The 20,281-nt window shown below is 43.2% G+C and overlaps 1 protein-coding gene across 2 annotated transcripts in view; it reads right to left on the minus strand.

Annotated features, from left to right (window-relative positions):
* ERG (ETS transcription factor ERG) overlaps positions 1-20,281 on the minus strand; it is a 186,251-nt gene that overhangs the window by 162,962 nt on the left and 3,008 nt on the right. For both annotated transcript variants that reach the window (XM_077879213.1, XM_077879208.1), the window contains exon 3: positions 12,724-12,811. Coding sequence is in view for 1 of the 2 variants with exons in the window: in XM_077879208.1 (XP_077735334.1) it covers positions 12,724-12,762 (39 nt within the window). In the remaining variant the exon portion in view is untranslated. The remainder of the gene's footprint in view (positions 1-12,723; positions 12,812-20,281) is intronic.

Genomic DNA, 20,281 nt, shown 5'->3' on the forward strand with positions numbered 1-20,281 from the left:
TCCAGGACAACCTCTCCTGACAGCCTAATAGGAAACCCACCCAGCTGGCCTAACCTGCAGGCTCCAGATCTCCTTTGTAATGTGCAATGAAATAGGTAAATTTATACAAATCTTTTTTTTTCCCAAACAATAATAGCAAGTATTTGAATTGAGCGTTTTTTCAAACAACATTAAGTCATGAAAAATGTGACTTGTTTGTGACTGTTACTTTAGGCATACACTTTGGGGATTATGGACGATTAAACTTAAGTATAAAGACATTTTAAATTTGGAGTTTAAAACAAAGGACATAAGAATCACATGGTTAGAGTTTTACATTTTTGTCAGCCTCAAACGTGGTTCAATAATAACACTACCATAAAATTTTATGAGACTAATTTGGAGGTCCATATAAATCGGCGTTATTGTTTATTTTTGGATATTGATACTAGCAGTCTATTAGCAGTTAATGTGTAATGCAAATGAACAGTACTTCCCAGAAAACCCACCAAAAAAATCACTAAAAAATTAAGAGCCATGCTTTAGTTAATTTTTTTCACTTTTTTTAAAGTACATTCTCAAAATTAACGTGTATTCTCAATTAAGCAATACACGGCCAGGATTTTAATTTAATCCTGGAATTTGATCTTTAAAATTAAAAAAATAAACAAAACACACACACACACAAAAAGAAACCATCCCTTTCTCTGCTATTTACAGTTCCTGCTTTGGGATAAATCCCAACATCTGGATACCAGAATCAGAGCAGCAAAAATCCATGGAGACACATGTGCAATTTTATGCCTGCAAACACACTACTTTTTAGGGTGAAACAGCTATGGTGCTTCCCCCCTCATTTCTTACTTCACAGAAATCCTGAGGAGTGTTTTCCAAATGTATCTAGAGCAAGAAGTCATATATTATATATCACAACCCCACTATATACACATTCACATATATAACCAAAATGAAAGTTTTCTCAAAGAGCACTTTTGCTTTCTGTATGCAGTGCGCACTGATGGTTTCCACGTTATTCCATTCCATCCCATTTCCTTTCGTTAATCCCAGCCTTGACTCACTTCCACAAATGGGTCGTGACCTGTAATCTGAAAACCAGAGTTTCAGAGTCTTGCCCATAAGAAGGCTGGTCCTGAGGCCAGCCACACTGGCAGCACTCGGCCTGAATTCAGTGCAGAATGTCAAAGCCCACCCTGGTCCCTGGGTGACTTGTAGGCACAGGGAAGCCTGAGAAGCCCCGCTCTAGAATACAAAACTGTGGAATGAACATCCATCACCCGAACTGAATTTAGATCAAGAATGTGCTTCAGAACAACCTTTGGTCAAAGCAGCTCTGTCAGCCCACTGAATTCCAGAGGCAATACATTTTATGACAGAATAAATCAGTGCAAATGAGAATTTATTTTCAACTTCATTAACTGCATCCAGTGGGTTTCCATCACTAGCACAGGGTTCCTAATCTGGGATCCCAGGGACTCTGGGGACAGGTGTGCAGGGCTGCTGAGTCAGCTGCAACAGATCTGGAGGATATGAGGGAAAGAGAGAGGGAAAGAGAGAACATGCTTTTTCTGGGGAGAAAATGTATGACGACATTTAGCAAATTTTTAAAGAGTTCCGTGACTCTAAAAAATTAAGATGAATTATTAAGCTATGAAAAGACCTGGAGAAATCTTAAATGCGTATCACTAAGCGAAAGAAGCCAATTTGAAAACACTACATACTGTATAATTCCAACTCTATGACATTCTGAAAACCATAAAACGATGGAAACAGTTGAAAGATCAGTGGTTTCCAGGGGCTGGGGCAGGGATAGGCCACGGCAGGGAACGATGAACAGAGCACGGAGGATTTTTAGGACAGTGAAACTATTTGTATGATACTACAGTATCATATGACATGACACCTACCATTATACATTAATCTAAACCCATAGAATATACAACACAAAGCATGAGCCCTACTATAAACTATGGGCTTTGGGTGGTAATGATGTGTCAATGTAGGTGTCAATTGTTAACAAGTGCACTACTCTGGTGCAGGAGTTGATAATGAAAAGGCTGAGGGTAAGGAGTGGGCAGGGGGCAGAGGGGAGATCTGAACTTTCCGCTCAGCTTTGCTGGGAACCTAAAACTCTTCTAAGAATAAATATATATAAAAGTTAGGACACACTGCCCTTGAGAACACATTGTCTCTACTGCACATAGGCAGTGTGGTTACAATCATACCTACAAAGGAGGATAGGGACGTATAAAGAGTAAGTGAATACCAAATAGGGCCATTTGTCCCAGAATAGAACAGGGTCCCTGGATCATTCTCATTTCATTAGAACCACTGCTACTTAATCTGATCAACAGACATATTAAGAAGCTACTAAGCACAAGGTACAATGAGAGACAATAATGACCATCTGATCACTTTAAGTCACGTATAATCTAGCAAGCAGAGAAAACAAGCATTCAGATATCATTATATGGTAAACACCCTCTCCTCTCTACAAATGGCAAGGAGCCAGATGTGCAGATTTGGAGGGTAGAGAGATAAAAGCAAGAGGTCAGAAGAGCATAGGGCAAAAAATTCAGTTCACTGTTGGGTGGGTGCTGGACAGACATGTATAAGCAGGGACATTAGCAGTTTCCAACCATGACCTCTCCCAATTGTTCTGTGCTGCATCCTGATTAGTGTGCTCATGCTCCTTGTCAAATATTTTATTTACCCTTCAGGGTCCCTTCAGGGGGTATTACCAGGAAAAACCTGCTGCAAAGTTATTCTGGGTTCATTCTGACCAGAATGAAGAACCCCAGATGGAAGAACCTGGCTTTGATGCTGAGAGCCAATGCTGCATGTCTTCTGTGAACACTGAATGCCTTTGCTGGTGGTTCTTAAAAGAAAATCGATTTTCTCTTCTTTTTATTAAACAAGTCCTATGGAAAACTGGGAAATACACAAAAGTGAAAATAAGAAAAAAACTCATGGGGTGCCTGGGTGGTTCAGTCGGTTGAGCGTCTGACTCTTGATTTTGGCTCAGGGTCCTTGCATTTAGCTCCATGCTGGATGTGGAGTCTGCTTAAAATTCTCTCTCTCTCTCCCCCTCAGCTCCTTGCCTCCCCACAACCTGCACTCTCTCTCAAAAAGAAAAGAAAACCAGATAAGAACTTCCTATGTTTTTAAGTTAAGGGAAAGATAGTAAAGAAAAATATAAGTAATGTGAACAAATAAAAATATTTATCTTGTAGGTATAATCATAAAAACTAAAAATCCTAATAGACATAAAACAATCTGTATGACAAATATGACATAGCTCAGGGTTAATCTCATGAAAATGTAATCTATACAAGTTGTTGAGAAAGGTACTAAACCTTCTAAACCCTGTGAGAAGAGCAGCTGGCAAGAATCTTCTGCAGGTTTCTTCCTTTTTATGTTTGCACCACTCCAAGGGGACTTTTGTCCCCTCCAGGCAAGTCACTGCTACCATAGCTACCATGACTTCCGAGCTGTCAAAGCTGATGGTCCTCACCTTTACCTTCTACCCACTGGCTGCTCCTCTCAGCCCTGCAATGGGTTCCTCCTCCTCTTCCCAACCTCTGCATGTCGGAGGGACTCAAAGCCAATCCCTAAGACTCTTCTGTATCTGGGTCCCTAGGTGACCTTGTCTGGTGGCCCAAACTCATATACAAGCTTCTGACTCAATCAAATTGGGTCACCCATTTTGCTTAAAACCTTCCCACTGATCCCAGCCCCCACATGCAAGACAAGATTTAAGAATCTTTCCCCTTGCAGTGTGCCTGGGTGGCTCAACAGTTGAGCAGCTGTCTTTGGCTCAGGGCATGATCCTGGGGTCCTAGGATGGAATGTCACATTGGGCTCCATGTGAGGAGCCTGCTTCTCCCTCTGCCTATGCTTCTGCCTCTCTCTGTGTATTGCTCATGAATAAATAAAATCTTAATAATAAAAAAAGAATCTTTCCCCTTGCATATCAGAACTCATCTATATGGCCTCACCACTGCCTCCCCAAGCTCATAGCCCACAGCTCTACTCTCACTCCTTGGTCAGCCCCCAGTCTCCTTGGTATTCCTTCAATACGCCAAGCAAGCTCCTTCCTAATGGCCTTTGCACACATTGTTCTCATTCTCCAGGATGCACTTCCCCCAGATGATGATGTGGCTCATGCTCTCACCTCTTCAGCTGTTTGAATTTCAGCTCCTCCAATGATCTTCCCTCACCTCCTGTATAAAATGGCATCTCTCCCTCCATTACTCTCTTGATTACCTCTTGCTTACCTTACATTTTGTTCTGGAGAATATCAACCAGCATTGATGTGTTTAAGTTGTAATATTGTAATGTTACGTGTATACAAACATATCCTATCTCAACCCCTAGAACGTAAGCTTCATGGAAGCAGGATCTTATCTGTTTGGTTCATGCCCTGCTCTCAGCAATGTTGAATGATTTCACTGAAATGGTAAAAAAAAAAATGACCATTTATAACTTGCTGATAAATGTATGAGATGATCACATGCACAAATTTCCAAATGAAATAACATTTGTAAAACTCCACTTTCCACCAGTCAAATCAGCAAGGTTAAAAAACACAACACAGTGTGATCAAATACTTGTTGGAGAAGTATAGAGAAAGGCACAATCAGGTGGGGAGATTGGTATAAAAGCCTTAAAAGTAATCATGCCCCTTGAATTTATCATGGTTTCTGATGAGAAAAGTGTGAAGGAGGTAGGCTTCCAGGAGGATTAATCTGGCAGCACGGGGGAAGAAGGTAAAGCCAGGTGGGAAGAGAACAGCAGGCAGAGCAGTTAGGGATTCCAGCGACAGAACAGGAGGGAGACAGTGCAGACTTGTCCTAGTGCCACACAGAGTAGGGGCTATAAGGTAGACACAAAGTGAGACATGAAAGAGAAAAGTTAAAAATATATCTTAAATTTTAAGCCTCAATCCCTGGGAGAAGTGGCCACCATGAAAAAAAGGGGAAGAGAATTAAATTAACAAAAGTGCTTACATGATGATGACAAGAGTAACAACTGCTATTTACTAGACACTGTTCTAAGGCCTTCCCATGAATCACCTCACCTCATCCTCCTAAAAGCCTAGGAAGTGATGCCACTGTCCTCACTTCATGGATGGAGACCCGGTGCTCACAGAGGCTCAGCAGCTTGCCCAAGGTCAATGAGCAAAGGTTCTGCCTGAGATCATAAAGTCTGGCTTCAGAGCCCGCCTGCTCACTCCTCTATAACTGCCCCAGAAGTGCTCTAGAACAACTGTGTACAACTTCTACTCATTCTCCTGGGATGTGATCTGAATCTCCTCCAACCCTGCTGTACCTCCTGATAAAGCTGGTGCCCTCCCTGCACGTTAGCATCTCTGAATCTCAGCGAGGAGTCACCAGTTTGGGGGATACTGTTCCACATGCCCAGGGGAAGCATGCCATTTGAACCCCCTGTGAGCATCCTGAGCTCAGCACCTAGGGGCACAGGAAGCCAGTGAGGAGACAGAGAGTACAGCCCAGCCCCAGCAAACCCCACATAAGGTATCAGCAGGCGGGCCCAGCGGATATTAGAAGTCTGCATGTTTTGCCATATCAAATGCCTGAGTATCTTTAAACATTATTTTCTGATTTTAAAAATATGACACATTCATTGCAGAAATTCAGGCAGATCTGCTCTTCTATGTTTAATTAAGTGCCACCATTCTGCAGAAAGAGAAGTGTGGTGATAAACGGCCACTAAGTCGTCAGGCTTGTCGGGATGTGTGAACCCCGCTGGAATCTGATCAAAGCTGATTTAGTGAGAAAAAAACAGGCAGCTTATCAAAGGCTTCCCTCATTTCCACAGTACAGACTCTGGGGGAGAACTGGGTTTCTGCCGAGTAGGTCTTCAAAAAGATACACCTTCTATCCTCCTGTGAAGTAGTTGCTGTAAAATCAGGTTTGCAAATATGTGGGAAATGTTTACAACTCAATGGGGCTTTTGACACCCAGCTGGGGGGTAGGTAGTGAGCTCCACACTTCTCCCCAGGGAGGGGCTACATCACCACAAGCTGGAGAAGTCCCCCCATCCCTCACTGGGGATACAGGCTAGGGCAGGCATCTCTTGCACCTGCTCCATCCTACTCACATGCTGGATTCTCTGGCTTCCCAGTGACCACACACTTAACGCTGGCTACCTCCTGAAACTCTTCTAGAACCTTCTGTGACACACAAACAGAGCTTCTGTGTAGCATCTTTTATAGTCAGAAACATTTAGGGCCACTTCCAGAGAGGCAGCCACAGAATCAGTGGGAAAGAACTCAGTTCAGCAGTTTACTTTTTGGCAAGTACTGACCTTATGTCTGTCCAATTCTCTCCTAAATATTCTCTCTTTTTCCTTCGTCCCTTCTACTGCTATTATGAAAGAATATGCTAACATAGAACATTATATATTAATAGCATAACAATAAGTTATATAACTGCCACTTCTAATAACATATTGTTTTATGAATAATATTAATATATTAGCATACTAATATATTACTGTCATATATAACTAACAATGTTTTATTAATTTAACAATACGTTCCATAATTACTATGATATACAAATGTAACAAAATATAATATATAACATTATATATTAGTATTTTATAACTAATGTGGTTTAATAACATAATACATTAATGAAGATATGTAAAGTAATAGTGCTGAACATGCTCCAGCCACTGCTCTGAATGCCTTAGATACATTAACAGTTACTAATTTAATCCTCATGATTCTATGAGGCATGTACACTATTTAGCTCCATTTTACAGCTGAGGGAACTGAAGCAATCGCTAAGTGAAGCCAAGAGTCCAACCCAGACTATCTGACCCAAAAACACTTAATTAGCAAAAAATATAGAGGCTGAAAGGAAAAGGAGAAGAGGAAAAATCACAATTAAAAATAAATCCTGCATAAGCCGATTTTTCAGTCCTTCTCACATAGAAGCAACAGGAAACCTGGACAGAGACCGTGTTTACTCCATTGTCCACCCTCTGGGACTGATCTTTACATGAAATCTCGGGGGGCAGGATCTACACTAGCTAGAAGGGGACACAGAAGCGAACCTGCCCCCCACCCCCCAGAGGACAGAGGGTCAGTGTGTTAGTGCAGTGATAGACTGCAGGCATTTTTAAGCGTGGTGGCACCCGAGCTGCCCCTCTGATCCATTAGCCACACAGAGCATGCTCAAAACACCTGCGTGCTTCTGCTACAATAAATAGTAAAGTGGAATGCCCAGGGGGCCCCGAGGCCACCAGGTGGTCCGCGGGCAGAAACACTGGGACGGGTGAGCACAGGTGGTGTGAGCGGGACAAGGCAGGACAGGTGAGGGTGACGGCTGAGCTTGGGGTAGCAGGTGAGGCAGCTTCCCTTAGACACCTGCCCAGCCCCCTACCCCTGCCCCAGTTCCTTTCTCAGCTGCATGCAGTGCCACGTCCCAGGTGTTTGGGAACATGTGACCTGCACCCGGGGTGGCAGGTACTGTGTCTTTGTGGTCTCCTATCCCCCTTCCACCCCCAAGCCCATTGTGGGCACACAGAAGGCTCTGATAAATGTGGTGAGCCACTCTCAGAGCTAAAGACAGAGGACTCACTCCACACTCAACTCAGAAATGCCTAGAGCTTCCAGAAGCTCATGCTCAGGCTCAGTGCAGACTTGGCTCTCACCCAGGTCCGCGGCCGGGATGTCCCTTGATCAGCACAGGCCCCCGCCTTCCATTCTAGACCAGCACTGGGCCAAGTGATCTCTAATGGTAACAATTTGTGAGAGTGCACAGTGGTTCACAATTAGAAAGTATCTCCTCCCCAGGCATGATTTCATCTTGAGCTTCCCACCTCCATCTTCCTTTCCCCTTCTGTTAGCATCCTAACTTTTTTCAATGAATGTCACTCTCACACAAACAGGATAGGTAATAATTTGTGCTTTTTAAAGAACAGGAAAGGGGATCCCTGGGTGGCGCAGTGGTTTAGCGCCTGCCTTTGGCCCAGGGCGCGATCCTGGAGACCCGGGATCGAATCCCACATCGGGCTCCCGGTGCATGGAGCCTGCTTCTCCCTCTGCCTGTGTCTCTGCGTCTCTCTCTCTCTCTCTCTCTCTCTCTCTCTCTCTCTGTGACTATCATAAATAAGTAAAATTAAAAAAAAAAAAAAAAGAACAGGAAGCAGGGATCCCTGGGTGGCGCAGCGGTTTGGCGCCTGCCTTTGGCCCAGGGCGTGGTCCTGGAGACCCGGGATCGAGTCCCACGTCGGGCTCCCGGTGCATGGAGCCTGCTTCTCCCTCTGCCTGTGTCTCTGCCTCTCTCTCTCTGTGACTATCATGAATAAATAAATAAAATATTAAAAAAAAAAAAAAAAAAGAACAGGAAGCAAATACCCTTGTACGCGCTCACAACAGGCAACACCAGGACTTCAGAAGCCCCTTCCTGAAGCTCTCCCCTCCTCGACAAGGTAACTCCTCTCAAGTGTGTACTCAACATGGCTTTTTTCCTTTTTGACACGTATATGTTTCTCTGAAAACACAATGTCTTTTAGTTCTGCCACTTTTGATCTTTATATGTAGAATCATGTGGTATGTATTCTCCTGTGACCTGGGGTTTCACCCAACCTTGAGAATTATCCAGATTGATACACAGACACAGGCAGACACTTGTTGATTTTCACTGCTGTACAATATCCCGTTACAGGACTAGAATGCCATTTATTTATCCATTCTCCTGGTGGGCATCTGGGCTGTTCAGTTTTGCTCACATACATCTCCGGGTGTCCAAATGCATCAGGATATATGCCTAGGGTGAAACCGCTGGTGCACAGGGTGGGTGCATTGTTAGCTTCACAAGGTGACACCCAACTGATACCAAAGTGGCTGTGTTGGTTTACACTCCCACCAATGTGAAAGGGATGACCCCGTGTGCCATAGCCAAACCTTTATGCTATAAACCTGTTTTATCTGTGTATTACTATATTTTTCCTTATCCCTTAGCCACTTCTCAAAGCAACTAGCCAACATGTCCCACATATGCACAAATCTACTCTGTGGAGTCACGACGTTTTATTTAAGTACGTGCATATACACGAAAAATATATGATGCTCTTTGACAAGTGTGTACGTGTTTTCATGTATGTGAAAAGCACTGTGCCACAGAGGGCACTGTTTTAGATTTTTTTACATTTGACTCAATATTTTGTAAGATATACCCATTGTTGCTCCATGTGTATTAGAGACACTCTAATACCGTATCTTTAAGATAGATGTTGCCCTCATTTTATAAACACCACAGGAATAGCTGGTGATAGTTCAGCACTCAATGAGGTTTTGGTGTGTTGCACGTAATAACTCACTGAATCCTCACACTGACCCCAAAAAGTAGATGCCTGCATCTCAGACAAGAGGAAAACCAGGCACTGAAATTAAGGAACCTGTTCAATGTTCGTAAACGATGAAGCAGGATTTGAAACAAGTCAAAGATGCCAGAACCCTCGCTCTGATCCACAGCATGAACCTAGCTAGGAGGGAGGACTCCCAACAATTTTGTATCTAGCATCTCCAGATTACACAGCTGGTGAACCAGTGAGTGAAACTGATATTCACGCTGCCTCGCCTTCATCCTGTCCTCACCTGGTCAGTTCCAAGAGGGACAGCCTTCTATGAGACTAGCTGGTGAATGGTAGAGGGCTGCAACTGAAAAACGTGCCAATCAGGTGCCTCTTTAAAGCTGTAAACTTAACTAATGCGTTAATCCTCTTCATCAAACGTTAGTACATGAAAATATTAAGAAGATGGAACTCTTGAGAGGAAATGCAATAATGTAAATTGGAAATTCCTTTACCAGAATGAGAATTAATGACCAAAATCTTGAATCCTTATGAGATAAATCCGCAACTCCTTTCCCCTGCTTGGGATGATAGCAGGAGTCCATCTTTGGCAACGGTGGATTCTAACCCTCTGCAGAGCAGAAGCATACCCCCCACACACCGAGCATGCTAAGATCACGCTTATGTGACATGTGAAGCATAGTTTCTATTCTAAGAAAGGACGCAGAAAGGCCAACAAAGAAAGACAAGTTAAAATGTGCTGAGTGGCTTGGTATTATCACCAAGAGAAGGAGCTAAAATTTTTTTAAAGTCCTGCTCATTTTCTTTGTAAAGGAATTGCCACAACTGTTACACTATTTAAATCAAGAATGTTTTATATTTCACAGTTACTTACCATCCCTCCCTTTTACTATTATTATTTCTAGCTCCTTAAACATATAAAAGGGTAAAAGTAATTTGTTCTGGCAGACAAGAACTATAGTAAATCATGCAGAATAAATTTCTTAAATACGAAAGGAACACTGCTTCCCTCCAGATCAGCCTATGGACACTCGTGTGAAGGACACATAAAAAAGCCTGTCTCCCTACACACACCTGCCACGTGAAGTCACTTCTGTGGAGAATTCAGGTCTTTTTCAGATGAAAAAAAAAAAATGTTCAATAGCAAAGTGCCAACGACAAAGTCTTCCACTATTTACATTAACACATCAAGTAGAACCATCCATATGCCATTTATAAGAACTCTCCCTCCCAGAAATAAAAGCTGCACTAGTCCTGAACCAGAAACTTCTCAGCACATAAAATTTTACTGAATAAATTTCCCAAATCAGGTATCTTAAGGAAACAGTGGATGACCATCTATTTTTTCTGACTTTGTTGTCAAGGACACCAATTTGATTTACAAAAACAAACAAAAAACAAAAAGGAAGTCAAAGACTAATTATCCAAATTCCAAGAGGTGAAATTTGATAGATTTACAAAGGAAACAAACATCTTTAATATCTTTCTCTCCAACTCAGAGCCAACATCAGCTGTTGCACCTCCAAATTGCCAGTTCATCTTCAAAATACACAGAGGCAAGGTGAGTTGAAATTTATTTTTAAAAAACTTTCTAGGCTACCATTTCTCTTTGTCCTTCACTAAAAGTTATGGTAACCAATACAATGATAATAAGATAAATCAGAGCTGAAAATAAGGCTCACTCCTGAGGTCAAATATGAACATTTCCACTAACCACATTTTCAGAGATCATGTTTCTCAAGTTTATTGAAGACTGTTGGCCCTTGATGAATTAACTTTTAAGAATCTGTCATAATTTCTTGCTGACTTCATCTTTTCCTTCTGATTGGCTAGGAATAAAATGGCAGTTAAAAAAGAATTTCAGTTGTTGACTTCCATACCCTGAAGTATAGAAAATACTTCTTGTATCCCCTTCTCTGTGAGCTTTTATTTGCATCCTGCAGCTTTGATTGTCAACAAAGACTAAAAAGAAAAAAGTCATCCCCACCCTCCTCCCTGAGTAGCATGGATACACTTGCCAGCTATGCTCCAGGGAGAGAAACCTTATCACGGCCACAAATTCCCATTTGAATTTTGTAGACATAACTGTTATACCCCAATGAAACACCACAGAGAAATCACATTACAGTGTCCCCCACAAAGATCTGCTTCTCCCCATCTCTGAATGAAATCCAGAACCCTTAACACTCCTTGGGCAGCCCCTCCTTTTGGCACTTTGGGAGCACCCACAAAGTTTAATGCACTGAACGCGTTACCTCTAAATTCATTTTGGAATGTGTACAAATGTGAATGAGACATGGTACATAATGCTCCCAAATGTACTGCTTTTACAATGTGCATGTGTGCGTGTGTGTGTGTGTGATGTGGGAGGGCATTTTATATTTTAGCCAAAAAATATAATTTTTGAAAAATTATATTTATTTAGCCGTTCAATTACAAGCCACTTTGCATGTTCAATAAATGTTTTAGGCAAAGTATATAGATTAGTAAAACCTACTAGGCCACTTAGGGAAAATGAACTTATATGGGGAACATGAAGAACTGGCAAGGTGGTGAATGATTTGGGCCAGTGTAGACAGCTGAACTAACTACGACAGGTGTAGACAGCCTATCTGGGTAATGTAGCTCAAGTCCCAGTATTTCCTGAAACTTTTATTTGGGTTAAGTTACTAAAACCATCACTTCACTTCCTCCTGCGGCTATACCCACGTGTACTACAGTGTTGGCACAAATAGCTGGCTTCCTCTCAGGGACTTTGAGTGGCTCAAGTCTCACTTCCTCGTTGCCCACCTCCAGAGAAAGTGCCACAGGAGAGCAGCTGGAACAGGTGTGACCTGACAGCTGCTGACGTGCAGGCATGCCCAGGTAAAACCACCTCTGAGCATGGGAAGTGTGAGTGCTCAGCCTCCAGGGCCTTCCCAGGGAACTCCAAGCAAGTGTAAACAGGGTGAAATTAAAACAGAAGTCCGAAGAATCTGGATGTGGCTTATCCATTAATTCAGAGGTCAGCGATCCTCTACAAAAGGCCAGACCATAGAGATTTTCAGCTTTGTGGACGACACGGTGTTTGTCACCACCACTCAACTCTGCCATCAGAGCACAAAAACAGCCACAGACGGTATGGAAATGAAGGGAGTGTGGCTGTGTCCCAGTAAAACCTTCTTTATGGACAATGAAATATAAATCTCATGTAATTTACACGTTATGAAATATTATTCTTTGATTTTTTTCAACCACTGAATATTGTGAAAAGCATTTTCTTAGCTCATGGCTGAGGCTGGCTGCCCCCTGCATTCACTGAGACGTGGGTAGGCATCCACAAACATCCAGCCAAGAAGGAAGCCCATGCAGCTTCCCAGCCAAGGTGAGACCTACCTTGATATGAGCTGCTGGGTCTGGGACAGTCTGAACCATGTCCTTCAGCAGGTCAGCTCACTCACCATCCACTCAGAACCAGAGACAGCTGGGAGACAAAAAGGGGCAATCAACAATCACATTTCTAGGTTTTGTTTTCCATTAGGACCCCAAGGCAACACACCAAGAGGAAAAGAATCATAGCTTTACACTGAATGTCTTTGCCCGCAAGCATCTTTTGGGCATGCAAATGAAAGAACTAGAAAGAAGATCCACTTGGGTTCTGTTGGGAATGTCACTTACTTTAAGTCCCCATCAGACACCGGTCTGACAAGCCTAAGCAAACCCACATCACAGGCAGCTCACACACATCATTTTACGTGGGCAGCATCTGTGAGTGATCATTTAAAGGAAGAAATAAACAAAAAATGAGACATTTCCTAGTATATTGAGAGAACTGGCTTCTCTCAGTTCCCACCAAAACTACTGCCATCTACACATCTTCTTAAGTTTCACAATTAAGCTCTTAATATAGAGCACAGCCGCCAGTAATCACGTGCCTAGCGTCCAGTCCCTGGACCAAGGGCTCCACAGCATGTTCTCACTTAATCCTGACCACTACTCAAAGTTAGCATCCCCATCACCCAGTCGGAGACCCAGGAGGGCCACTGATTTTTTGGGATTAATAAGCAACAGAGACAGGATTCAAGTCAGATTGGCCTGACTCCAAGGCCAATAAGAAATTTCAGTTTGACATGATGAACAGGTTTCACCCTATTTGGATGATATGTGAATTCATTTTAAAAATTAATTTAAACAAATTAAATTTTGAGGTGTCCATACTCTAGGGATCAATACTTCATCCAATGTATTGCTTTACTCATATTATAAACCAATGAGTTCTGGCTACTGTCCGTCTGCCCCTCCCTATCCCCAGAGCCACTCTCCACAGCCTCCTTCTCTGTCCCATGCCCCCCAGGCTGACCCCCATAGGCTGCCTTGGCAGGGATCCCTAGCTTCTGGCCCCCATCATGTTTTGGTCAATGTGACACCATCTGGAGATGAGGGAGCAGGAGGGAAGAGGGCTGGAGTGTCTCTTCCCCACACCTTCCCACCACCCACTCCACACTCCCTCCCTATTTGGCAACCATTCCGGCCATAGCTGGACCCTGCCATGATCTCTCCTGTCCTGGGGATCCTCCCTCAGGGCTCGTAGCTCCAGGAACCATGCCCCACCCAGGCTTTGGTTCTCTGAACATCTTAGCCATACATTGTTTCCTGGCACTGAAAACCCGTCTTTCAATTTATATTTTTAGGTGTCATCGCTATTTGCTCTCAATTGTCATTTTGTTGTTGTCGTCTTCATCTTTGTAAATCAGGCCTATGACTCTTCGCAGTAGTAAAATGCCAAATAAAAATCAACAGTTTAGGGCAGCCCCGGTGGCACAGCGGTTTAGCGCCGCCTGCAGCCCAGGGCGTGATCCTGGAGACCCTGGATGAGTCCCACGTCAGACTCTCTGCATGGAGCCTGCTTCTCCCTCTGCCTGTGTCTCTGCATCTCTATGAATAAATAAATAAGATCTTTAAAAAAAAATAAATAAAAATCAACAGTTTAAAAAAAACCAACAGCTTATAGGACAATACCCACCAAAGCTGCCTCTCAAGTCTACCATTGACATCATTATTCCAAGGATATGCAAAAGCATTCACTAGAGCCCCAACCACATCTGTGTTCTGCCTTTCTGACCCTTTCAAGGTGCAATCACATCCACTTCCAACAAAGATGGGCTTCTCGTGGGAGGCCTCCACCTCCAGGTCTACATGCTTCTCTTCTGGCCTATCTCCCAAAAGGGCTCCATGAAGCCATCCCAGATCTGGGGAAGTCTGGCTGGACAAGGAGACAACAAACATGGAAATTTAGGCAATACTTTTTAATACAGCCAATTTTGTTGATCTTAGAAAGTAGGCAGTGTTCCTAAACCTAAAGCAAGTCCTTTTTGGGATAATAGTTGCTAAGAAAGCCAAAGGAACAAAGCACAATCTTGAAACTGAAATGGGCAGCTATTTAAGGGGACCCACAGTCCTGGTGTGCTGGTGACAACAGAGGCTGGGAGACGATGGAAGCCTGGTTAAAGCTCTCTTGAAGCTTGCTCCTCTGACCCAGGAACCTTCAACTCCCTCAAGACCATCTCCTCAGGGGAGCAGTAGTTACCCCCAGGAAAACAACACTCTGTTCCCAAGGCCCTTCAGCCTGACAGAGGCCCCTCCTCGAGTCCTCTCAATGAAAGGAAGGCTTCCCATTGCATGACCACATGCTCAGGAGCAGACCATTCTTTCAACATGTTTTGGTACCCCCCTGGGGCAGCTTACCCTACACAATTCCTCCTTCTCTGCACACACATGCTGCTGCTCATGCCAAGAGCTGAAGCTTGTCCCCTCCCATTGAATCAGCAGAAGGAATATTCTGAGGGTCCTAAGCCCAGGTCTTAACAGATTCAGAAGATTCCTCTTCTTGCCTCTGGGAACCCAGTTTCCATACCTCAAGCAGCACAGTCCTGTGGCCAAGGCCCAACGTGGGTGTGCAGGTGACAGCACTTCATGCCAGAGCCATAAGGGAGCCTTCCTGGACGTTCTAGAATGTCATCCTCAGATGACTGCACCCCCTCCTGACATGAGGAAAGCAGAACTAACCAGCTGAGTCTAGGCAGCCCACAGAATCATGAGAAATAATAAATATTGTTTTAAACTACTAGGTTCAGGGATGGTTTATTACACAGCTAGATAACTTGTAAACCCTGGAAATGTTCTAGAACCTAGAAAAGGTAGAGTAGCTTATGGTTCTCTGTCACACCATGGTATACTACAGTTATGTTTCCAATTCCCCTCTCTTCCTTGTGTCTGTGCCTTTTGCCATGTGACTTTGTGGTTCTCTCACTAAAGAAGTCAAATTTGCTTCCCCAATCCTTGTTTTAGAGCTGTCCACGTGACTTCCTTCACACAACAGAATGCAGCAGCAGGACAGTGTGCTGGTTGCTAGCTAAAGCCTCAAAAGGCATGAATTGTTTCCACTTGCAACCTTCCACCACCATGGGAGCATGCCAGGATACCATGCTGAAAGATGAGGGGCACGTGGAACACAGCGGAGTCATCCAGTCTTCCCAGTCAAGTCTACTCTAGACAGAAAACCTAACCCCAAGTATGGGAGGGAAACTTCAAGATCAAAACTGACCAGCCAAGTCAACTGGAATGGTCAACCCACAGGCTCATAAGCTAATAAATGGTTCCTGTTTTAAAACACTGAGATTTGAGGTGGTTGTTACATAGCTTTTTTGTAACAGTAAATTGCTAATACACACAATTAGCCTCGAATAACTAGGTTATCAAGATCCCCCTTAAAAATTCTCCACCCAGAGAGATAAAAGGAGAATCAAACAGTGGCTTCAAAGGAAGCAAACTTCATCCCAACACAATCATATAATTTTCATCCAGCTAAGAGACATGACCTCAAACCCTGGTCTTCCCCTCAAAATAAGTTTGGACACCAAAGAATAACCAAGACACTGCTACCACAAGAGTCTGAGATTCTCAGAGCCCTTCCTACAACAGCTGAATTCCCATTTCACAGAGGGGAACCCTGCCGGCTTTCTGGGGATTTCAAATATGAAATGGAATCAATTTTCTGGACGTCCAAGACAACAGAAATGTCACAGCAGTTACAGCAGCCATTCCAGCTGTGAACCAAAAGATAAATTTAAGAAAGAACTGTTTGTGTCTCCCACCTTTTATGGGGAAGCTTTGGGTACTTACAATATATCAAAGATAAAATGGCAGGGAAGGGAATATATAGATTCCAGATGCAACACCACCCCACCCCTCAAGGGATGGGAAAATAATTCACACAGATATCAAGAGGTGCCAAATGCAGGTCAGAGAGAGAGGAGGGATAGATTAGACACATAAGGAGAGCCAAGGAGGTGCCACCAGGGAGCCTTGAAGAACAAGAGGCACCTGGGCTGGCAGGACAGCAGGAAACAAACCTCCTCCTAGCTCCCCACATTAAGGAACCAAGGTATATGACCCTAACCCACAACCACCAGCAGGATCGCCTTCATCAGAGGAATTTATCATTCATTGTGAATGGTATCCCTACCTTGCAAACCAGATTAGCAAAAAAGCAAAGCACCTCAAGACCAAGAGGATGAAAGTTCTACCACTTAGCATGCCCCCTTCGCCCACAAATATCCTTGACTGTTCATATAGCCATTCAGGTGCCTATTCCTTTCTGCCCCTTGGGAGGAATTTTATGGATTTCCTAAGAGCACTTCTAATTTACATTTGTGTTTCTAACGATCATTTTTCAAATATTTAATTGATGAATGACATTTGGTTTTATATCACTGTGAGAACTCTTCCATTTCCTATTTTACCTGGCTTGAAACCCTTACAGAACTCGAATCTGTGTTGTCCAAAAGCCCTTTAATATTTATTTCTTGTGATAAATTCATTTGGTAATGTGTATGTTTACAACTTTGTGTTTCATGACCTAGCATTATTTCATCATCAGGCATCTTAAAAAATAAAATACATTGACATTCAACAGAATTCTACTTGTCTCCCTTCTTCATCCTTTTTTTTTAAAAATACCAATGTCTTATTAAACAAAACAAATACTTTGAGTTATTTTAGCCATAATTGCATCAAGTGTGGACTGACACAGTACCAAAATGAAAACAAGGATTTCATAATTAGGGAGGAAATGCTGAAAAAAAAAATGGCTAAGAAAAGACAGGAATATTTGTAGGGTTGGGCAAGAATTAGAAATGGAGCGGTCCTACCATTCCTTCTCTTCCCAACCCAAGCCTGTCCATATGCAAGGTGCCCCCACCCAGAGTCAAGTGGGCACCCCAGTCCACATGGCCATGCCCCACCAAATAGCTGCCTTGCTGGCCATGCTTGCAGTTTGGGGGAACACACAGACTCTGCCAAACAAGATGGACCCCAGGAAAGAGGCCTGTGTAGACCCCAAAGATGCTCAGGCCAGTTTGGACAGGAACTATGGGCTCCCAGGTACCCCCAGGTATGGTATGGAATGCTGGATGGGTGCAGTTGAGGAGGGCAAGAGTGGTCCTGGATGGTATCAGGGCAGGCTCTCTGGTGAGGCAGTGCTGCATCTGAGTTGGAGGTGCGGGGTCTCATTTTCTTCCTCAGAGACCTAGAAAAGGCCACCTCACCCTTTAGGAACTATAATTACACATCTGTAAAATGGGGATAATATAACTGGTATAATAAAAAAGATATTTGGTCTCTGTCCCAGTTCCTGGCACAGAGCTCTTAAAAATCACTGGATTTCCTGAGTGAGAAGAGCAACAGAATCATCCCTGAATGACAGGAGTCAAAGCTTCCAAGTTGGAGACACACATGTGCCGAGAAAGTGGCACACCCCACCTCCATGGGGGCAGAAGCACCTGGGCTCAGGAACCTTCTAGAGCTCACCTATGAACCTCTCTATTCATCTGTTTACCTGCATCTTTTAAAATAAACTGAAGTAGTGAGTACAGCATTTTCCTGACTTCTGTGTCCTTCTAGCAAATTACTGAGTCATGGAGGGGGATGTGGGAATCCCCAACTCTGCAGCCACGTTGAACAGAAGTGTAGGTAATCTGGGGAGAGACTGGATACTTTGAATTGGTGTATGAAGTGGATGAAGGAGGTCAGTCTTGTGGGACTGAGCCCTTAACCTGTGGGGTCCGAATGCTAATTCCAGGTAGTGTCAGAACTGAATTAAATTGTAGGCTACCTAGCAGGGTTGGAGACCTAGAAAACTGGTTCATGAGACACTATATACCTGATGTCAGGAGGGAGACAAATTCCTCAGTTATCTACCTCCAAACTGATGGTCAGTGGTTCACACAGGTATGAACACAAGGTTTGGCCAGTGTCTGTTCCAACTGGTTAGTACCTGAATGGGACCACTATCTGGCTCTCTCCCCAGCTGACTCCATTAGATTTTGTGAAGATTACGCTAAATTATGCCTAAGAAATCTCTTGTGGTGCTAGGCATACAGCAAGCACTTAATAAGTGTTAGTCACTATGATTAAGAAAGCAAAAATTCAATACTGTATAAAGTGTTGGCAACCTTTGAGAAAAATAATTCTCAATAAATAAATTCATAAGAGACCTTTGTCAATTAACTAAAGATATCCCTAATTTAAATACTAGATGTTTAATTTTAAGCTAACTAGTTTTCATTAAGTAAAAATATTTCAGGCAAAATGGCTCTAAGCAAACCTACGATAACAAATCCATTAATCCAATGAGCTGGTCATCAAGCACACTGCTCTTGATGAGTAGGGATCAAGCATGCCAGTCTTTTACCAGCAAAGCCTAAGCCTACCATAAGAACTGCACAGGTCTGATTCCTAACAAGAGCATAAGCACCCTTCCCCCTAAAGGAATGGGAAGCACTCCCTCTCAGGCCTACCCTAGTCCTAGCCCTGGTGCCTGCATACCTGAAGTAGGCAAGAGAGGCCAGTGGGAGGTGGAAGAGTCAACCAAATGTACCTTCAACAATTATCTACAAAGACAAAATAGAGAGTTTCTTCAATAGGATAGGATATGGCTTCTTTCCAAATAACTACAAATACCTATTGCAAAGAGTTGAACACTATAGATCTCCATCACTTCACGGGTTGGGGATCCTCACCCCCAGCAGCTCAGAAAGCGTCCTTACAGGGCATACGGTCCTTATAGAAATTATCAAATTACAGTGAGGTCACAGGGTGTACCCTAATCCAGTATGACTGGTGTCCTTACTCATAGAGGGCAGATTGATATGAAGACATGGGAAGAAGATGACCATCACAAACCAAGGAGAGAAGCCTGAGACAGACTCTCTCTCATGGCCTCACAAAAACCAACTCTGCCCACATCCTGACCTCAGACATCCAGCCTCCAGAACTGTGAACCTATTTGTGTTGTCTGAACCCTCAGTCTGCAGTACTTTGTTACAGCTGCTCTGGAAAATGAATATACTTTTATTAAGGGACTTGCTCAATATTTCAATTGACAAAAACTAGTGGCCTGATTTGGGAGGGTAGGGGGAAGGGTGTGCCTCAGGAATCACATCCAATTTATTTGCACCCTTTCTTACTAGACATCAACTCTGTTCAAGGAATGTACCAGGCCCCATGTATTATTGTCCCACCCACTAATCACTCCTGGTTTCATTTTGGCAAAACAGAGACTTTTATAAGTTCTGTGGCCTGAATGAGTGCTATCTGTATAAGCCCCATCATAACCTCTTCTAACCACTGAAATGCTTTTCTGAGAGAAGCTTGATGGTTTTCCAACAGCTAAGGGGTGTATTTTGCAGATAAAGGGATGAAATCCTCCACCTTTTTTTTCTTCTTTTTTTTTTTTTTTTTTTTTTTGCCTAACTAATGACGACAGAAACCAATTCCCTGTGTGTGCCTCTTGAAATGAGGCTTCCACTGAATTCCGGTGAGATAACTATAAAATAGCCATAACCTAAACTTTGTAATATAATAGGAAAATGTAAACAACATAAAGTATAAATAT

Source organism: Canis aureus, chromosome 30 (assembly GCF_053574225.1).
Source record: "Canis aureus isolate CA01 chromosome 30, VMU_Caureus_v.1.0, whole genome shotgun sequence".
Taxonomy (NCBI): Eukaryota; Metazoa; Chordata; class Mammalia; order Carnivora; family Canidae; genus Canis; species Canis aureus.